Source organism: Rhipicephalus sanguineus, chromosome 10 (assembly GCF_013339695.2).
Source record: "Rhipicephalus sanguineus isolate Rsan-2018 chromosome 10, BIME_Rsan_1.4, whole genome shotgun sequence".
NCBI classification, from domain to species: domain Eukaryota; kingdom Metazoa; phylum Arthropoda; class Arachnida; order Ixodida; family Ixodidae; genus Rhipicephalus; species Rhipicephalus sanguineus.
Window position 1 is genome coordinate 137,463,435 of NC_051185.1, and position 16,844 is coordinate 137,480,278.

Sequence of the window (16,844 nt, forward strand, 5' to 3'; positions counted from 1 at the left end):
GGCTGTCCGTGAAGTAGTGTTCGAGAAGCTTCTCACCAGATGTCACGTGGTCGTGACGTCGACGAAGACAGCAGTCAGCACGTCCGATATGAAACTGTTTATTTGGCCGAACTTGTGGCCGGGAAACTGAAACTCAAACTACAGCAATACACTGATAGCGTCGAACAGAGCGTCGACCGTCGATCAACTGCTCAGCGGCTAAGTGCGTCGGCTTTTATACAGGCGCTATCGAACTTTCCAGCGATATCGCTGGTGGCGGCGTTATCTCTCGATGAAGCTGGAACATTCGCGTGCGGCGCGAAATCTTAACAAAATGATCTACTACAATCGAGAAGCTTCTCGAACACTACTCCTCCCGCACTATCGCTCTGATGGTTTCCCGTAGGGCGTCGGTGCCTAGCGAGTGCGCTTCGGTGTAGCCTGTCGACAGGGTTGAGCGATTGTACTGCTTCGTCCTAATCTCGAGGGATTTTTCAATTGTTGTAGCCTCCTTTAGGAATTCGGTGACAGTTTTCGGTGGGTTCCGCACCAATCCGGCAAACAGGTCTTGTTTCACTCCCCGCATAAGGAAGCGCACCCTTTTTTCCTCAGGCATGGCAGCATCGGCCAGGCGGAAAAGTCGCGTCATGTCTTCCGTGTAGATAGTGACCGTCTCATTCGGTAGCTGTGCTCTTGTCTCCAGCAAAGCAGCGGCCTTTTCCTTGCGGACGATGCTCGCGAAGGTATTGAGGAACGTCGTCCGAAAGAGGTCCCAGGATTGAAGGCTCGATTCATGGTTTTCGAACCACGTCTTCGCGGCGTCTTCTAAGTAGAAGTAGACATGGCGCAGCTTCGCTTCAGTGTCCCAGTGGTTGAAGGCGGCGACTCGCTCGTACGTCTCCAGCCAGCTCTCCGGGTCTTCAAACGACGATCCACGGAAAGTTGGTGGCTCCCTTGGCTGCTGCATCACTACTGTTGTAGGCGGCAGGGGGTCTGTCATCGTCTCGGCGGGCGATGTGACGGTCTTCGGCTGCCTGGCGTTTTCGGGAAGGAGCCCGTACTCTGGTTGTAGTCCCTTCTGCCGGCGACTGGTTCGAGGATCCGGGTTGTCCTTAGAGTCGTCTTCTTCGCGGCTTGGGCTTGGGTCAGCGCTCCGCGGTGGCGTCCGGATCATGAAGCAGCACCTCCACCAGATGTCACGTGGTCGTGACGTCGACGAAGACAGCAGTCAGCACGTCCGATATGAAACTGTTTATTTGGCCGAACTTGTGGCCGGGAAACAAACTCAAACTACAGCAATACACTGATAGCGTCGAACAGAGCGTCGACCGTCGATCAACTGCTCAGCGGCTAAGTGCGTCGGCTTTTATACAGGCGCTATCGAACTTTCCAGCGATATCGCTGGTGGCGGTAAAGCTGGAACATTCGCGTGCGGCGCGAAATCTTAACAAAATGATCTACTACAATCGAGAAGCTTCTCGAACACTACTTCACGGACAGCCTCGAGCGTTGATAACCGTCCTTGCTGGTCGAACCCAAAAAACATAAAATGAAACAAGAAGTGGGCGTGGCATTAAAATCTGGGGTTTAACGTCCCAAAACCACGATATGATTATGAGGGACGCCGTAGTGGAGGGCTCCGGAAATTTCGACCACCTGGGGTTCTTTAACGTGCACCTAAATCTAAGTACACGGGCCTCAGACATTTTCGCCTCCATCGAAAATGCAGCCGCCGCGGCCGGGATTCGATCCCGCGACCTTCGGGTCAGCAGTCGAGCGCCATAACCACTAGACCACCGTGGCTTTTTTTTTTTTTCTTTCATGGTATTTATTCAACATAGGAGACCACCGTGGCGGGGCACTAGGGAACCCTAATATACAAATCTAGATTTGTATATTAGGGTACCCTAATACCCTTTTTAGGGTACCCTTTTTTACGGAGCAGCTGCTCCGTAAAAAACGCCAGGCCTGCGAGGAAAGCGCAGCACAGTCACAGCGAACGCTCGAAGAGTGGCATTTCTGGAGCCCGTTATAAACTCTCTTGTGGCTACTAATACAACTACACTAGCAACGTACCCACTATGCCACAAAACATAATTTTTGTGAAGTTGGGAATCACCCACCACGACATTGCTCGTCATTCTGCGGAGAAGTGAGGTACGATCTGTAAGGCATTATGTGCACTTTCTTGATGCGACGACGGCTGATGACGATAAAGAATTATGACTAAGCCTTTTGTAATGGGTTGGAAGCTTTAAATGAACCACTAGTTACGTAATCCGCATTGTGTGACGCCCGGTCGTTATTTCACTCTCCCATCACGCTTTATAACATACGCTAGCGTGAGCAAGAGATAGAGAGAGGGAATTAACTTTATAGAGACCCCGAGGAAATGGATCATGGGAGCCTTAAGGGCTTCCTTGGCAACCAATAGAAGTGCACTTGCGAGGAACCCACTACGCTATAAATCATAATTTCTGTCAAGTAGGGAAGCAGCCACTCTGCAATTTTTCGTCATTCTGCGCAGAACCGTGGTACCTGCTAAACACAAGGCTTTATGTGCACTTTGTTGATGCTGTGGCTGATAACGATGAAGAATTATTGCAGAGCCCTTTGTAATGGGTTGGAAGCATTGAACAACCCACTCGTTGCTCATTCGCATTGTGTGACGCCTAGTTACAGAATTCGCGTTGTGTGACACTTGGTTGTTATTTTACTCTTCTACCACGCTACACTACATATGTTAATGTGGTTCCTTCCCGACATGAAGCCTGCATAGGGTCTTTTTGCAAAGCAGTTTCAAGCACCGGCATGGCTCTGAGGTAGAACACTGGGCTCCCACGCGGAGGGCTTAGTTTCGAATCTCCTTCCATCCTTGAAAATTTTTCTTATTTCGCTTTTTTTTTCTGATTTCGGGCGATAGTGCTTACGGACACCGCGGCGGCGGCGGACAACTACGGCGCCAAAAACGGCCCTTGTTCTGATCTCATAACAGCTTTCGCTGTAAAACTCCACATGCACCTCAACAGCCACGGCATACGCCGAGCGGGCACACGCGCACCCTATTCGTACTAGGGGTGTAACCTCGTTTCACCTTACAGTCAAACTATGGGGCGCAGTACGTAATGGGCTTAGCAAAGCACAGCGTTGCGTTAGTTGGTATTAACTGAACAGGATGTACTGCAGCGCAATAGACGTATCTGGAAACAATGCTAGCACATAGATGAGAAATTTCATGAAGGTTTATTACATACTGCGAGTGCGCGCTTAGTCTGTGCGTTACTGTCGTCTTGTGTGAGACACCTCTTGTCTTACAGTACTACATGTAAGTCCAGTGCGCTATATGCGATTAAGCGTTATTTGGTGCACCTTCGTGACGTGACAGTAGACTCCTATGTGCAGATTCTGGCGGTGCAAAATAGGATCCAGGAAGGCACGGCGTGTGCTGTGGCGACGACCATTTTGGATGGTGCCTTGTGGGATCATGAAGCCTGCAATAAGTAGGGACAACAAAACGAAACCGCCACTTACTACTGTCAGAAAGGTACATCTGGACTTACAAGAAAAAAAAACTCCAGTGCAGAAACTTATAATAGGCTCTTGGAAAGGCTACAGCGCACACAGACGGGGATAAAGGAATAATACACAAGGCACAACGCTGTGTCTTCTTCCTGTGTCTGTATGCTCTGCGGCGTTTCCAAGAGGCAATACCAACTAGCCCACCAAGCCATCCTCGTTATCGTTGGCCTCTCCAGTAGCCGCTATTAGGAACGAAGGTTCTTAATTGCGCATAGTTTTCTTTGCACCTTTAAGATGGTACAGGGTGCCCTATTTTTTTGCCTTGTCGAAAGCGTTCTGCCTCTCGCATTCCTGTTTCTTTCCTTGCTGCTCGCAGGGTAATTAATCAGGAGCAAGCTGTAAGCCGACATACAACCACGTGGGTTGGCGTTCTCAATACTGGGTGATTCCACGAGAGATCGAACATGCCTGTCCGGTCGCAATTTTTGTTTTGCCTGGGTTCTTTATATGTTATGTGGGCGCATTCAAAGTGCACGGAACCGAAAATTTTATTTCCAAGAAACGCTGCCAGTGCGCCAAAAAAATATTTGAAGATGGCGGCGCGGGCCTCCTGTTCTTGCTCACTGCAATGTTTTCGGATTTCACCGCCGAATTTAACCCGAACTATAAATGATGTGTAGAAAATTGGTTTGTTGGTTTTAATACGCATTACTGTGAATTACATCCATGCTTTTTTATGCCGTCCTTAAAAGGAAAAAAATCACAGCATATCCACGGAGTGAATGCTGATGAGTGGGCGAAGCTGCGGAGGTTCATCGGTAAACCGTGAATCTTCCGTGAATTCTGCCCAGTACATCATCACCGACGTGAGATCGGGCGCGTTTATACTAAAGGTTCGATGAGTTATAACGACTTGCAGCTCACTTTAATTTTACATGTACGCTGTGATATTTCATTGTTTAGAAAACCATTGCTTTAGAAAACATCTGGCGTCTTTCGTTAAGCAGCTGGCGTCTTTTCGTTTTGCTTTAGAAACATCTGGCGTTCTGTCGTTTTGCTTTTACAAATCATCTGGCGTCTTTCGTTGGTTTATTTCATCAATCAACGGCGTTTTCAACAAAATTTTTATTGTTTAATCACGCACAGGAAAAATATCACTAGGCACTACCTTGGAGGTAAACAATGGCTGCTAATGGGAATGAGAGACAGAAGAAGTCGACTTTTAGCTAACACTTACACTTCTACTTCTACTAACGTTTCCTACTGGAACATGCCAATGACTGCTAATGGGGAATGAGAGACAGAAGAATTCGGCTTTTAGTTAACGCGCACGCTGCGAATTTTTTATTGTTCAACAACGCACAGGAAAAATCTCCCACCGGCACCACCTTGGAGGTCAAGATCTGGTACTAGCGTTACGACTGGTTACGCACTACGACTACTACGACTACGAGGGACGAACGAGTGCCGCCTTAAGGACAAAAAGAAGCTACTGTCATAGGCTGAGGATCTTCGCGACACCCGCGAAGTCTGCTTGCATTGCTTTACGCTCCTCAAGGAAAACCTGTCTACATCTAACCGCGATGACGTAGACCAGGCATTCCTTCAGGAAGAAGAAGCGATTGATATCTTGAACAGGCGCGCCCATCTTTCCTCTGATGATTGTAGGCGAGTTTGTTGGCTGCAAACTCTTTACACGTTAGCCATTTAGAGGGCGGCAGCAGCCCACTTTTGCACACGCTAGACACAAATAAAATCTGAGAATACATTTTTCTTGACTAAAAGCCACCAGAGCAAGGTTTTGCTGCAGCAGGATAATTAAAACTGCGATTTACGCACAATGCAAGCAGATACCAACCATCAGTCGCACTGAAGTGAGCACACACAGCAAGGGTCAAATTGGCCAGTTATATCTCGTAAACAAAGCAAATGAGGAGATATGATATTAAAACCGTGTGGTCACAGACATAAGCGCTCTTCGATAAAAATTGTCGTCAAAATTGAGACTGGAGTTCTTTTTTTTATTTTTTTGAAAATGTACTTTTTTGAAAAAACTCGCTCGTTTAACTATTTCTTTCTTTTTTTGCGCTGTCCGTAGGAAAATTATCTTGCGTATAAATGTTGCAAAGGCCCTTTTCTATAGTTGACATTGTTTTCAAGTTTCTGTTTGAAATAGCAAAGGCGCCAAGGCGCCTCAAATTTAGGACCCTTTTTTTATTTCGGCCGTGTTTGCCATTTTTTCACATTTTCTTCTTTTTGAGGACGGCATAAAGAAAGCATGCATGTAATTCACAGTAATGCGTATTAAAACCAGCAAAAAAAATTCGACACATAATTTATATTTCGCATTAAATTCGGGCGTGAATTCCGAAAACATTGCAGTGAGCAAAAACAGGAGGCCCGCGCCGCCTCCTTCAAATATTTTTTTTGGCGCGCTGGGAGCGTTGGGAGCGTTTCTTGGAAATAAAATTTTCGGTTCCGTGCACTTTGAATGTGCCCATATAACATATAAAAAACCCAGGCAAAACAATAATATCGACCGGACAGGCATGGTCGATCTCTCGTGGAATCACCCTACTAAGCACTGTGTCGGCCTGAATGGATCTCGGATAGGGCATCTCCCCATATTTTACCTAGACTTCAGTGTCTTGTGCGCTACGGACACAATGCTTAAGTAAAAAACTTGGACGAAGCATTAATATATGAACAGAAAACAATTCCCAGTGGCACACGCTAAGCTCAGTACAGCTGAAGCGGTGTCTCTGAGATTGTTACAGACCGGCACTTAGCCGAATCCAAAGTTCATTAGCAAGATACATCCAAAAAGAGAGTTACAAATCACGAGAAGTGTAATGGCATCATTACTCTGGATCATACGCTTTGGCAGTGTCCTGTAGCTTTCATGGATTGTCATAAGGAAAGAGACTGGTGGCAAAGAGTCCTTCACACTGGAGCTCTTTCAGATCAAGTACAGGCCGTCCAGAAGGCCCACGATACAGCGTTAAGGTTAAACCTTACTGTCCCGACGTGGGAGCCGCCTGCGTCAACCTAAGGGTGGACTTCCAGGACCCGAATAAAGTTCATCTTACCATACCACGCTTGAACTTCGCCTTCAGGAGTAGAACGCGATAGCGTAATCGCGCCCCGTGCGCATCGCCTTCTCAGTTGATATCCTGCTTTAAGTTCTCGGTGGATGTATCAACCGTGCCGCAAGGAAACGACCATCTATGCTTGTAACATTGGCCGTTTCAAACTATTCTAGAAGACCAACTACAAGTGCAGTTGCGAAGTACCCACTACGCCATAATTCCTTTTTGCGAATCAGCGAAGTGCCCAATACGCGTCCTTAAGGTAACATGCGAACCTACGCGGCTGCTCATCTTGTTGATGCTTATGCTGATGATGCTGAATAAATATGAACGAGCGCGTTGTAATGGGTGGGGGCTAAAACACCCACTCATTGCGAAATTCGTTACTCCCTTTGGACTAGTTATCCTGCAATCACTTTTAACAAATCTTTAGGAGCCACGCAAGATCCGTGCTGAAGTTCTACCCATGCCCAAATGAGGTAACAAAAAGTGGCCAGGACAAGTGGCCAGGAAAGAGTGGCAGCTATGGGACCGGTGTTGAATTTGTTCTGCTTCATCGTGCAGATTTCGTCTCTCGTCTACAAGTGGCCATGCGCTGCTTCTGCTGCGTCAACGAACGGGTCTACTACCCTTGTCACACGGGTAAGCTGAACCGCTGCTATACCCAGCTGCTGTTAGCGGACGTAACCATAGTTACCGTAAACCAGACAGAAGCGCTGTCAAACGTTTGCAGCGCTTCCAAGCGCTCTTTAGTCGATACATGACTGCGTTCGTGCAACACCGCTATAACAACACCTTGTACAGGGCTTCACGCTCGATTATGGACTCGTCAGCAGCGTGTTTTGATGCGCGTCTATCAAATAGCTATATCAGCGTCTATCAAATATATCAATGTTGTGAAAAGCACACGACATTTTTGCAGCACGGACAAACTTGCACCTCAAAGCCGGTAATTTATCTTCCCAAATGCGTATCAACGCCTCCGTCGTCGTAACGGTCCAGTGGACACGCTTTTGGCTCGATATTTCCCTGGGAGCCGAGCTGCTCGCGTCCGACATGGGGGCCGCCATGTTGTCAGTTTACGGCGCTAACAGGGGTTGCCTACCTCCGTTTACTGAAACGGTCGTTAGCGGATTAACTGCGGGTTGTCGTGTGACAAGGTATAACAGCCGTTCGACTTAACGGCCGTCGTACTTAACTGTGGTTAGACTACCCGTGTGCCAAGGGTATACGTCAACGATCACACTAATCGCTGTCCCCGCTGCTCAACCCGATGCCCGTGCTACAACCGTTTGGATGGCACCGATCCACCTTTTAGACCAGCCGGTTCCTTCATCGATGTCAGCACATCCTGCTGATTTAAACGTCCGCCCATCGTCGGCGCCTTTCAGTGGCCAGGAAAGAGCGGCAGCTATGGGACCGGTGGTGAATTTTTTCTGCTTCATCGTGCAGGTTGGTAACTGCCTGTCTTTGCACTCAAAGCGGTCCAGTGATATATGTCTGCTGCTCTTCCCTGGCCCAAGTGTTATCAATGACAATGTCTCGGTGTGCTTTTATGTGTGCGGGGATGTTGAAATAAACCCAGAACCGGACGATAAGGTGCTGACAGCTATTGCTAGCCTTTCAGCTAAAGTAGACTCTCGTCATGCGGAACTTCTTGTAGTACTTAACCAAGTTAAAACCAATCAGTCCTTATTAGGACAGAAAGTAACTGATCTTTGTAGCAGGTTATTATAATTGCTGGGGTTTAAGGTCCCAAAACCACGATATGATTATGAGAGACGCCGTAGTGGAGGGCTCCGGAAATTTCGACCACCTGGGGTTCTTTAACGTGCACCTAAAGCGAAGTACACGGGCCTCAAACATTTTCGCCTCCATCGAAAATGCAGCCGCCGCGACCGGGATTCGATCCCGCGACCTTCGGGTCAGCAGTCGAGCGCCATAACCACTAGACCACCGTGGCGGGGCGATCTTTCTAGCAGGCTAGCGACAGTTGAGACAATGATAGAATATATAACTCGGGTCACCATATTCCTGATCTTCCGCAAGCAGTAAATACAGCCATAAGAAGCGAAACGGCTGCTCTTCATTCACGACTTGACGAGTTGGAAGATCGGTCTCGTAGAGATAATTTGATATTTTTTGGTATTGCTGACAATGCTTCTGAAGGTTGGGCGCAAAGTGAAAAAATAATCGCTGACCTTATATCTCAAAAACTTGACCTCAACCTATCCAATGAAGCAATACAGCGTGCGCATAGGTTTGGCACCTATGTTCCCAATAAGTGCCGGCCTATTATTGTTAAATTTCAGTCGTCAAAAATGAAGGATAACGTTTTCTCTCAGAGGAAGAAGTTTCAACCCTCTAAGGTGTCAGTTAGTGAAGACTTCTCGAGGGCAACATGACACTGCCGAAAAAAGTTCCATGAATTTGGCAAAACCTCTGGACAGCGATACTCGCTACGCGTAAACAAATTGTATATTAACAGAACTGCTTATCTGAAGAAGACACGCAAGTTGGGCGAGTTGGTGAGGTTCCATGGTAAAAATGTAAAACAGCGCTTACTTAAACACAAGACGAAGGAATGCTTAGGAATGGCAGTAAAGAAGTCTTGTACTCACAAGATGAGTAATAGTCTAGAGACCCAGGTACGTCGATGCAAGGAAGCCGGTTTCAAAGACTCGGTTCTTGTAGAATGTGTGAGCAGATTAATGAGAACATTGAAACCGTCGAAACGCGACCTAGAGAAGCGCACTAATATGGATGACCGTGATCGAAAGGTAGCCGTAATGCCTTACGTGCATTCTCTTTCCCATAAGTTTCGGAAAGTAGGCGCCAGGTATGGTGTTAATGTGCTGTTCTCTGCTCCTAATAAAGTAGGCAAGGTGGGAGCTGCAGTTCAAAGGAAGATAGAGGCATCGGGAAGAAGCTCAGGCTGCCAAATAAAACATGTTAACAAGTTTGTTCCGTGCAAAATCGCTGTTGTGTACCAGATACCCTTGTCATGCGGCCGTACATACATAGGGCAAACAGGGCGGTGCATTAATGTGAGGCTTCTTGAGCACAAGAATTCATTACCAAAGAAAGTAACTAACTTGTCCAAGCACTGTTTTGAGTGTCAGTGTGTACCGTTTTTTGTGGACACAAAAATCTTGTTTGTTCATAATGACAGCTACACTAGAGAAGTAGCTGAGGCATTTCACATATCAGTGATTGCGTTAGCCAACCTTCCCTGGCGTTATCTTCGAAAGAAATGTGCCTGTTAACCAGGGGTGACTAGGGGGCTCACACGAGGCTTTGCCTTATGGTTTGACAAGTGATTTATCTTTGACAATGAGCATGCGCGCTCGCCTTGAAAAGTACGTGTTGTTCTTCATTAAACCAGTTGCAAGTTCAGCGCCGTGTGTGTCTCTTCTTCCTTCGTCTTGTGTTTAAGTAAGCGCTGTTTTACATTTTTACCATGCTTATCTGTATTGCCATATTACCGACTGTGTGTGCGAACTTGAGATTCGGGAGGAGCGCAACAACAGTAACACTGGTAATGCTTCCCCCGTTCCTCCTCCAGCCGCTGCCAGTTCACGCGCCCCAGCAACATAGCTAGCACGAACGCAATCAGCCAGTCAGTGTCCCTGCTGTATTCCAATGTACGTAGTGTGTGTAACAAGCGCGACGACTTCCATTATTGACACGTGTTCTTCGAATGTGGTACTGTTAACAGAAACTTGGTTATCTTCGGCTATCCATGACTCAATTATTGCACTGCGAAGTGGGTTACAAATTTATCGTTCGGATCGTGCGTACTGGTAGTCAAGGCAGTGGTGTGTTGATAGCTGTCTGGGATACCTTGGTCTCTAGTGCGAATATGGTCGACACTAAGTAGCAGTTTGTTAGCGCATGTGTATTTACAGGGCATAGAAAGTTTATCTTCAATGTGTGCTACAAACCACCACAGTCTTCAACATCATTTTGTCAACAATTACATGATGTCCTAAATAGGTTGACTATGCGGTTTTCCAAATGTCCTTTATTTCTTTTTGGAGATTTTGACTTGAATTGTATAATCTGGTCTACTGACCCGCCAAGTCTTGCGGCCAATTCAGTGGAATGTTCGTCATTTTTCAATGTTTGTTGAGATTTTAACCTTAAGCAACTGGTACTTCAGCCTACTCGTTGCTCACCTCATTCTGCTAATATACAAGATTTGCTACTTACGACCACTCCAGAACTCGTCACACCTCTAATCTTCATGCCTGGTCTAAGTGATCACTGTTTTATTCACTGCAGGGGCGTAGCCAAGGGGGGGGGGGGAACTCCTCCAGAAAATTTTCAATTTTGCTTGCGTATATATACACGCACACATACAGACGCACGCACGAACGAACATACACATAGTATGGTTGAACTCCCCCCCCCCCCCCCCCCCCGAAAAAAATTTCTGGCTACGCCCCTGATTCACTGCAGTATTCATGCCCGTTTGCCTTGCACGAAGCAAGTTAAACTTATTGGATTATAAAAACGCCAACTTTTCCGCAATCAATAATAAACTTGCTAATTTCATCACAGGCTATATGCCAGGTTTTTATACCCGCATCATTCAAGAAAATAGATTTATGTTTAAAGAAAAGGTCGCTTTTTTGATTGACCGTTACATTCCTAAAACACAGATTGTTCCTTCTAAAGCCCCTTGGTTTAACGCCCATTTGAAGCGGTTACTAAACAAGAAAAGGATTGTCCGCCGAGCAAAAGTGGTAATCACGCCTGAGCGTTGGCACACGTACTTCTTCGCTGAACACGAGTACAAAAACGCCATTGCGCAGGCTAAAACGTATTCCACAAAACTACCCTACCCGCACTACTGAAAGTTAATCCCCGGCAATTTTGGAATGTAGATCTTGGCAGCAGATCTACAACGTTTCACTTAATCGATAGCAGTGGTGATGCTGTTTCTAGTCAGGACTGCTGCAATGTGATGAACGATGTATTTGTTTCTTGTTTTTCTGGCGCAACACCCTTTTCCATGCCTTCTGTCGAAGACCCTTCCTTTTTTCCTATGGATTTCATCTCTGTTGATTCATCTGCAGTGTGCTGTATAATATAAAAAATGAAATTGTCTAGACCTGCGGGTAATGACGACATCAATTCAAGGTTCTTAAAAAACACAAAACTTTATTCTTCCATTATGCTCGCTGAACGTTTTTCGCAGTCCTCGCAGCTTTCTACTTTGCCAGATGATTGGAAGTGGGTAAGGTGGTTGCACTTCACAAATCAGGTAACGCCCATTCTCCCCTCAATTATAGGCCAATATCTTTAACCAGTGTACCCTGCAAACTTCTCGGGCACATCATCTATCGAACTTAGTATCTTTTCTTGAATCCATTTTTCCCATTGGCAACACGGTTTCAGGAAGCACGTCTCTTGTGAAACGCAGTTGCTCTCTTTTACTAACGTTCTTTTTCGTTCTTTCGACAACAATTTCATTATCGACTGTATATTTTTAGATTACGCTAAAGCCTTGGATACTGTTTGGCGCACTCTCCTTGAAAAGAGCAAGCTAAATATAGATCCTAACATCCTTCACTAGATTCACTGTTTTCTGACAAACCGTCTACAGTATGTTCGCGCTAATAATTATGACCATCCTACCGCTGCTGTTACGTCAGCCGTACCCCAGGGTTCGGTTTTAGGTCCATTACTTTTTCTTATTTATATTAACGATTTACCTGTCAGATTTAATTCTACCATTAGGCTTTTCGCAGATGATTGCGTGCTGTATAGTGTCATTCACAACCCACACGACGTTTCCACTTTGCAGTCCGACATTGACGCTGTTTCTAACTGGTGCGAAAAGTGGCTCATGAAATTAAACATTAGCAAGTGTAAAGTTTTGAGTGTAATGCATCACAATAAAGTTAATGACAATTTCTCCTATACCCTTAAAAATACTCCAGGCCTGCGCTGAAAGCGCACAACAGTCACAGCGAAAGCTGGAAGAGCGCCGTTTCTAGAGCCCGTCGTAAGCTCTCTTGGGGCTACAATACGAGTACACTAGAAAGGTACCCACTAGGCCATAAATCACAATTTTTGTGAAGTTGGGAAGCACCTACTAAGCCATTTTTCTTCATTCTGCGGAGAAGCGAGGCACCAGCTACACGTCTGTAAAGCATTATGTGCACTTTGTTGACGCGACGACTGATGACGATGAAGAATTATGGCTCAGCCCTTTGTAATGGGTTGGAAGCTTTAAACGGGCCACCAGTTATGTAATTTGCATTGGGTGACGCCCGGTCGCTATTTGCCTCTCCCGTCATGCTGTATAACATACGTTGACTTGGCGAGAGACCGGGGGGGGGGGGGGGGGGGGGGCGAAGAACTTACTGAGATCCCGAGGAAATAGATCATGCGCCTATGGGCTTCCTTGACAACCAATAAAGTGCACTTGCGAGGAACCCACTACGCTATAAATCATTGCAATTTTACTGAGACCCCGAGGAAATGGATCATGCGCCTGCGGGCTTCCTTGGCAACCAGTACAAGTGCACTTGCGAGGAACCCACTACGCTATAAATCATTGTAATTTTTTTGACAAGTAGGGCAGCAGGCACTGTGCCATTTTTCGTCATTCTACGGAGAGCCGTGGTACCTGCTAAACGCATGTAAGGCATTATGCGCACTTTGTTGATGCTGTGCCTGATGACGATGAAGAATTATGGCAGAGCTCTTTGTAATGGGTTGGAAGCATTCAACAACCTACTCGTTGCGCAATTCGCATTGTGTGACGCCTGGTTACAGAATTCGCGTTGTGCGACGCTTGGTGCTTATTTTACTCTTGTACGACGCTATATTGCATATGCTAATGTGGTTCCTTCCCGACGTGAAGCCTGTGACCTTTTTGCAAAGCAGTCTCAAGCACCGGCATGGCTCAGAGGTTGAATACTGGGCTCCCACGCAGAGGGCCCAGGTTGGAACCTCGTTCCATCCTGGAATTTTTTTTTATTTCGTTTTTTTTTCTTATTTCGAGCGATCCTGGTTACGGACACCGGCGGCGGCGGCGGCGGACAACTACGGCGCCAGAAACGGCCGGTGAAATGATCTCATAACAGCTTTCGCTGTAAAACTCCACTTTAAACCCCTTTACTAGTTACCGTTATCTTGGCTTGCATATAACCCACAACCACTCTCGAAATATGCCCGTTGAACATGTAATTAACAACGCTAATCGCATGCTTGGATTTCCCCGCCGTAATTTTTCATTCGTTCCTTCAGATTTAAAACAAATTGTACACAACACTCGTTAGATCCAAATTTGAATACGCTTGTTCTATTTGGCATCTATTTAGCTCCGTATTACCTACAGCCCTTGAGTCCATTCAGAACCGTGCAGCTCGTTTCGTGCTCTCTAATTACAACCGCTACGCCAGTGTTTTTTCAATGAAAGATACCCTAGGTCTACCAACACTTAAGTGACGCCGTAAGTACTTCCGCTTAAACCTATTTGACAAAATCTTTTACACGAATCCAACACTTAAAACTGATCTTTTCCTTCCCCCAGATTAAGTATCACCACAGTTCGACCATCATCTTAATGGTAAAGTTCCCATATGCCGCACTAACACTTGCCATGTGCTTCTTTTTTGCCCCAAAGAAGCAGTGACTGGAACCACCTTCCTGCCTCCATTGCTGCAATCGAAGAATCTGCCGCCTTCAAAATTGCAGTTATTGATGTACTGTTGTCAGACCACTCCTCTCTGTAATGCCCTCGGGCCCTGAGAGTATGAAAATAAATAAATAAATGAATGTTAACTAACTACCCGCCGACTTCTCTAACTTCTAACTCCTGTGAGCTACCCTAACACAATTTACAAACATAATATGGACTACCTAGAAACCAATAACACACTATGTAATTGCCAGCATGGTTTTCGCCGTGGTGTTAGCACCGTAACACAGTTAGTCGAATTGACGCATGGCATCGCTAAATCACTATATCTTAGTGCACAGGTTGACACAATTTTTAAAGATATATCTGGTGTTTTACGTGCCAAAACAAACATATAATTATGAGGCACGCGGTAGTGTAGGGCTCCAGGAATTTCGACCATCTGGTGTTCTCTAACGTGCACTGACATCGCGCAGTACACGAGCCTCTACCATTTAGCCTCCACTGAACTGCTGATCCACCGCGGCGGACGCTATTTTTCAGAGATCTTTCCGAAGCTTTTGACACTTTCGTGCACCATAAACTACTATTTAAGCTCAGCCTTTCTCTAAATAATCCTAAACTCGTAGACTGTTTCCTGTCATATCGTTGCTAATTAAAATGCCTCTGGCTCCCCTATTGCAAATGTTTCCTCTGGAAGGGTACAGTCCTCTTCTATTCCTACTTTACATTAATGGCTTACCACAAAATATAACCACTAACATGCGTCTATATGCCGATGATTGCATTCTCCACCACACTATTAACTCTACTGAAGACCGTACCATTCTTAATGACGCATTCGTACATGTTTGCTGGTGGTGCGATGCCTGGCACATGAGTACAAACTTCACCAAAACTGTTTCAATGACATTCACTAGCCGTTTTACTTCCTCAGTTTTCTCATACTCTTTCAGCAACTCTTCTTTACTTAAAGGGGTCACTAAGGACCCCTTGGGCTTGTTGAAAAAAACACATCCTGCGGAAAGCTGACGCGGCTATGAACTGCTCAGCCAAATATTGCAGTCGTGCGCGCCGTGTAAAGGCTAGACGCGGCGCGCCCGACTGCAATACTTGGCTGAGCAAAAGGCTAGAAGCGGAGCGCGAAGTTGCTGTTTTCTCAGGCGCCCTCTTTTCAAACAGAGGCGAGTTTTCACTCTTGTCGGTGGGCGGGCCCGCCTGTCAGTTGAAGTCACGGATCTGTTTCTCCGCGTCGCAAGAAAAGCATCCTTATCGGCCAATAGCCGACATAAATCAAGAGCGGTGCTTGAATAAGATGCGGTTGTTCCCGATGACACTGTGTATAATAGTTGCTGCAGTTAAATAAACAGGTCGATATGCAGAAAAACTGTTGTGAGTTTTCAAAAAGATGACTCACTTCTGGTAGAGGCCAACTGTCGTCTGCTGAACTCAGCACGCTTTCGCACGTTCGAGCGTAACCTAAATTTGGCCACACTGCCTTTTCGGTATCACAGCCTCTCGTGCTTCGCTTGTTTCGATTAGTTTTGAATGTCATAACTAGAGACCCGATTTTAGGCAAGTGCTTATTTTGTTCCTTGCATTCCTATCGCCCCACTTCGATATATGAGCATGAATTACAGGTTAAGAAGGGCTTTTGTAGTGTTTTTATAGCGAAGAAGATGCGCCTCCATCCAGCAGCATCGCCAACGCTTGCCTCGCTCGGCTCGTGTTTCGGATCGCCGCTCTGCCTCTGGACACTTCTTCTCGCTGCCTTGCCGCTGACAACTATTAAGTCCTTAAACAACCAATGAACCTATTCACATTTGGTGGAGGGTGCTGTTCATTCCCGTCGCTACACCTTGGAGCTGCGAATCCGGACGCCTCCACCGATTATGACTGACAACGCAAACCCGCCGGCGCCTTCGCCCCTGTCCGTCACATGCACCGGGCTTCCTCTGCTACGGGACCCAAAGGTCTTCAGCGGTGCAGATGAGACCGACGTGGAAGACTGGCTTGATCACTACGAACTGGTGAGCGCGCATAATAAGTGGGATGACCCCGACAAGCTAGGCCACGTCATATTTTATCTGACTGGAGTCGCTGAGTTGTGGTATAACAACCACAAACACAACATCCCCACATAGACCATCTTCAAGACGTCCTCCTCTGAAGTGTTCGGTCGACCGGCTATCCGCAAACAGCGCGCAGAGCAGCGCTTGCGCGTCCGCTCACAGCAGACAGGAGATCGCGGATAACACCCTCGCCCTCACCTTCAGCAGCGGTGATAGCAAGCAGCGACGAGCGCCACTGCGCATGTGCATCCATGCGCGAAGGGGTTATAAGCCAGCCCAGCGAGCGGCCCGAGGGGAGCTGCCGGCGCACTGCTTTGAAGTGTGCGCGTGTGCGTGGCGTGCGGTCCGCCGGGGCCAGGGTTAGCGGCACACCGGTGCGGAAGTGGTTCGTGGAAGTGTTTTCGGAAATTGTTTTAGAGTTTTCTTACCTCCCTAACGTCGTTCACGTTTTGACTAATAAATGGTATTGCGTTTCCCCGCCGTCTACGAACGCCTTCTTTTCGGAGTAGACAACGGAACCCCACAAGC

At 46.7% G+C, this 16,844-nt stretch overlaps 1 protein-coding gene across 1 annotated transcript in view; it reads right to left on the minus strand.

Moving 5' to 3' along the window:
* Nucleotides 1-16,844, minus strand: part of LOC119372487 (glucose dehydrogenase [FAD, quinone]) — a 551,903-nt gene that overhangs the window by 280,901 nt on the left and 254,158 nt on the right. The window contains exon 5 of the mRNA XM_037642957.2: nt 3,349-3,470. Within this exon, the coding sequence (XP_037498885.1) occupies nt 3,349-3,470 (122 nt within the window). The remainder of the gene's footprint in view (nt 1-3,348; nt 3,471-16,844) is intronic.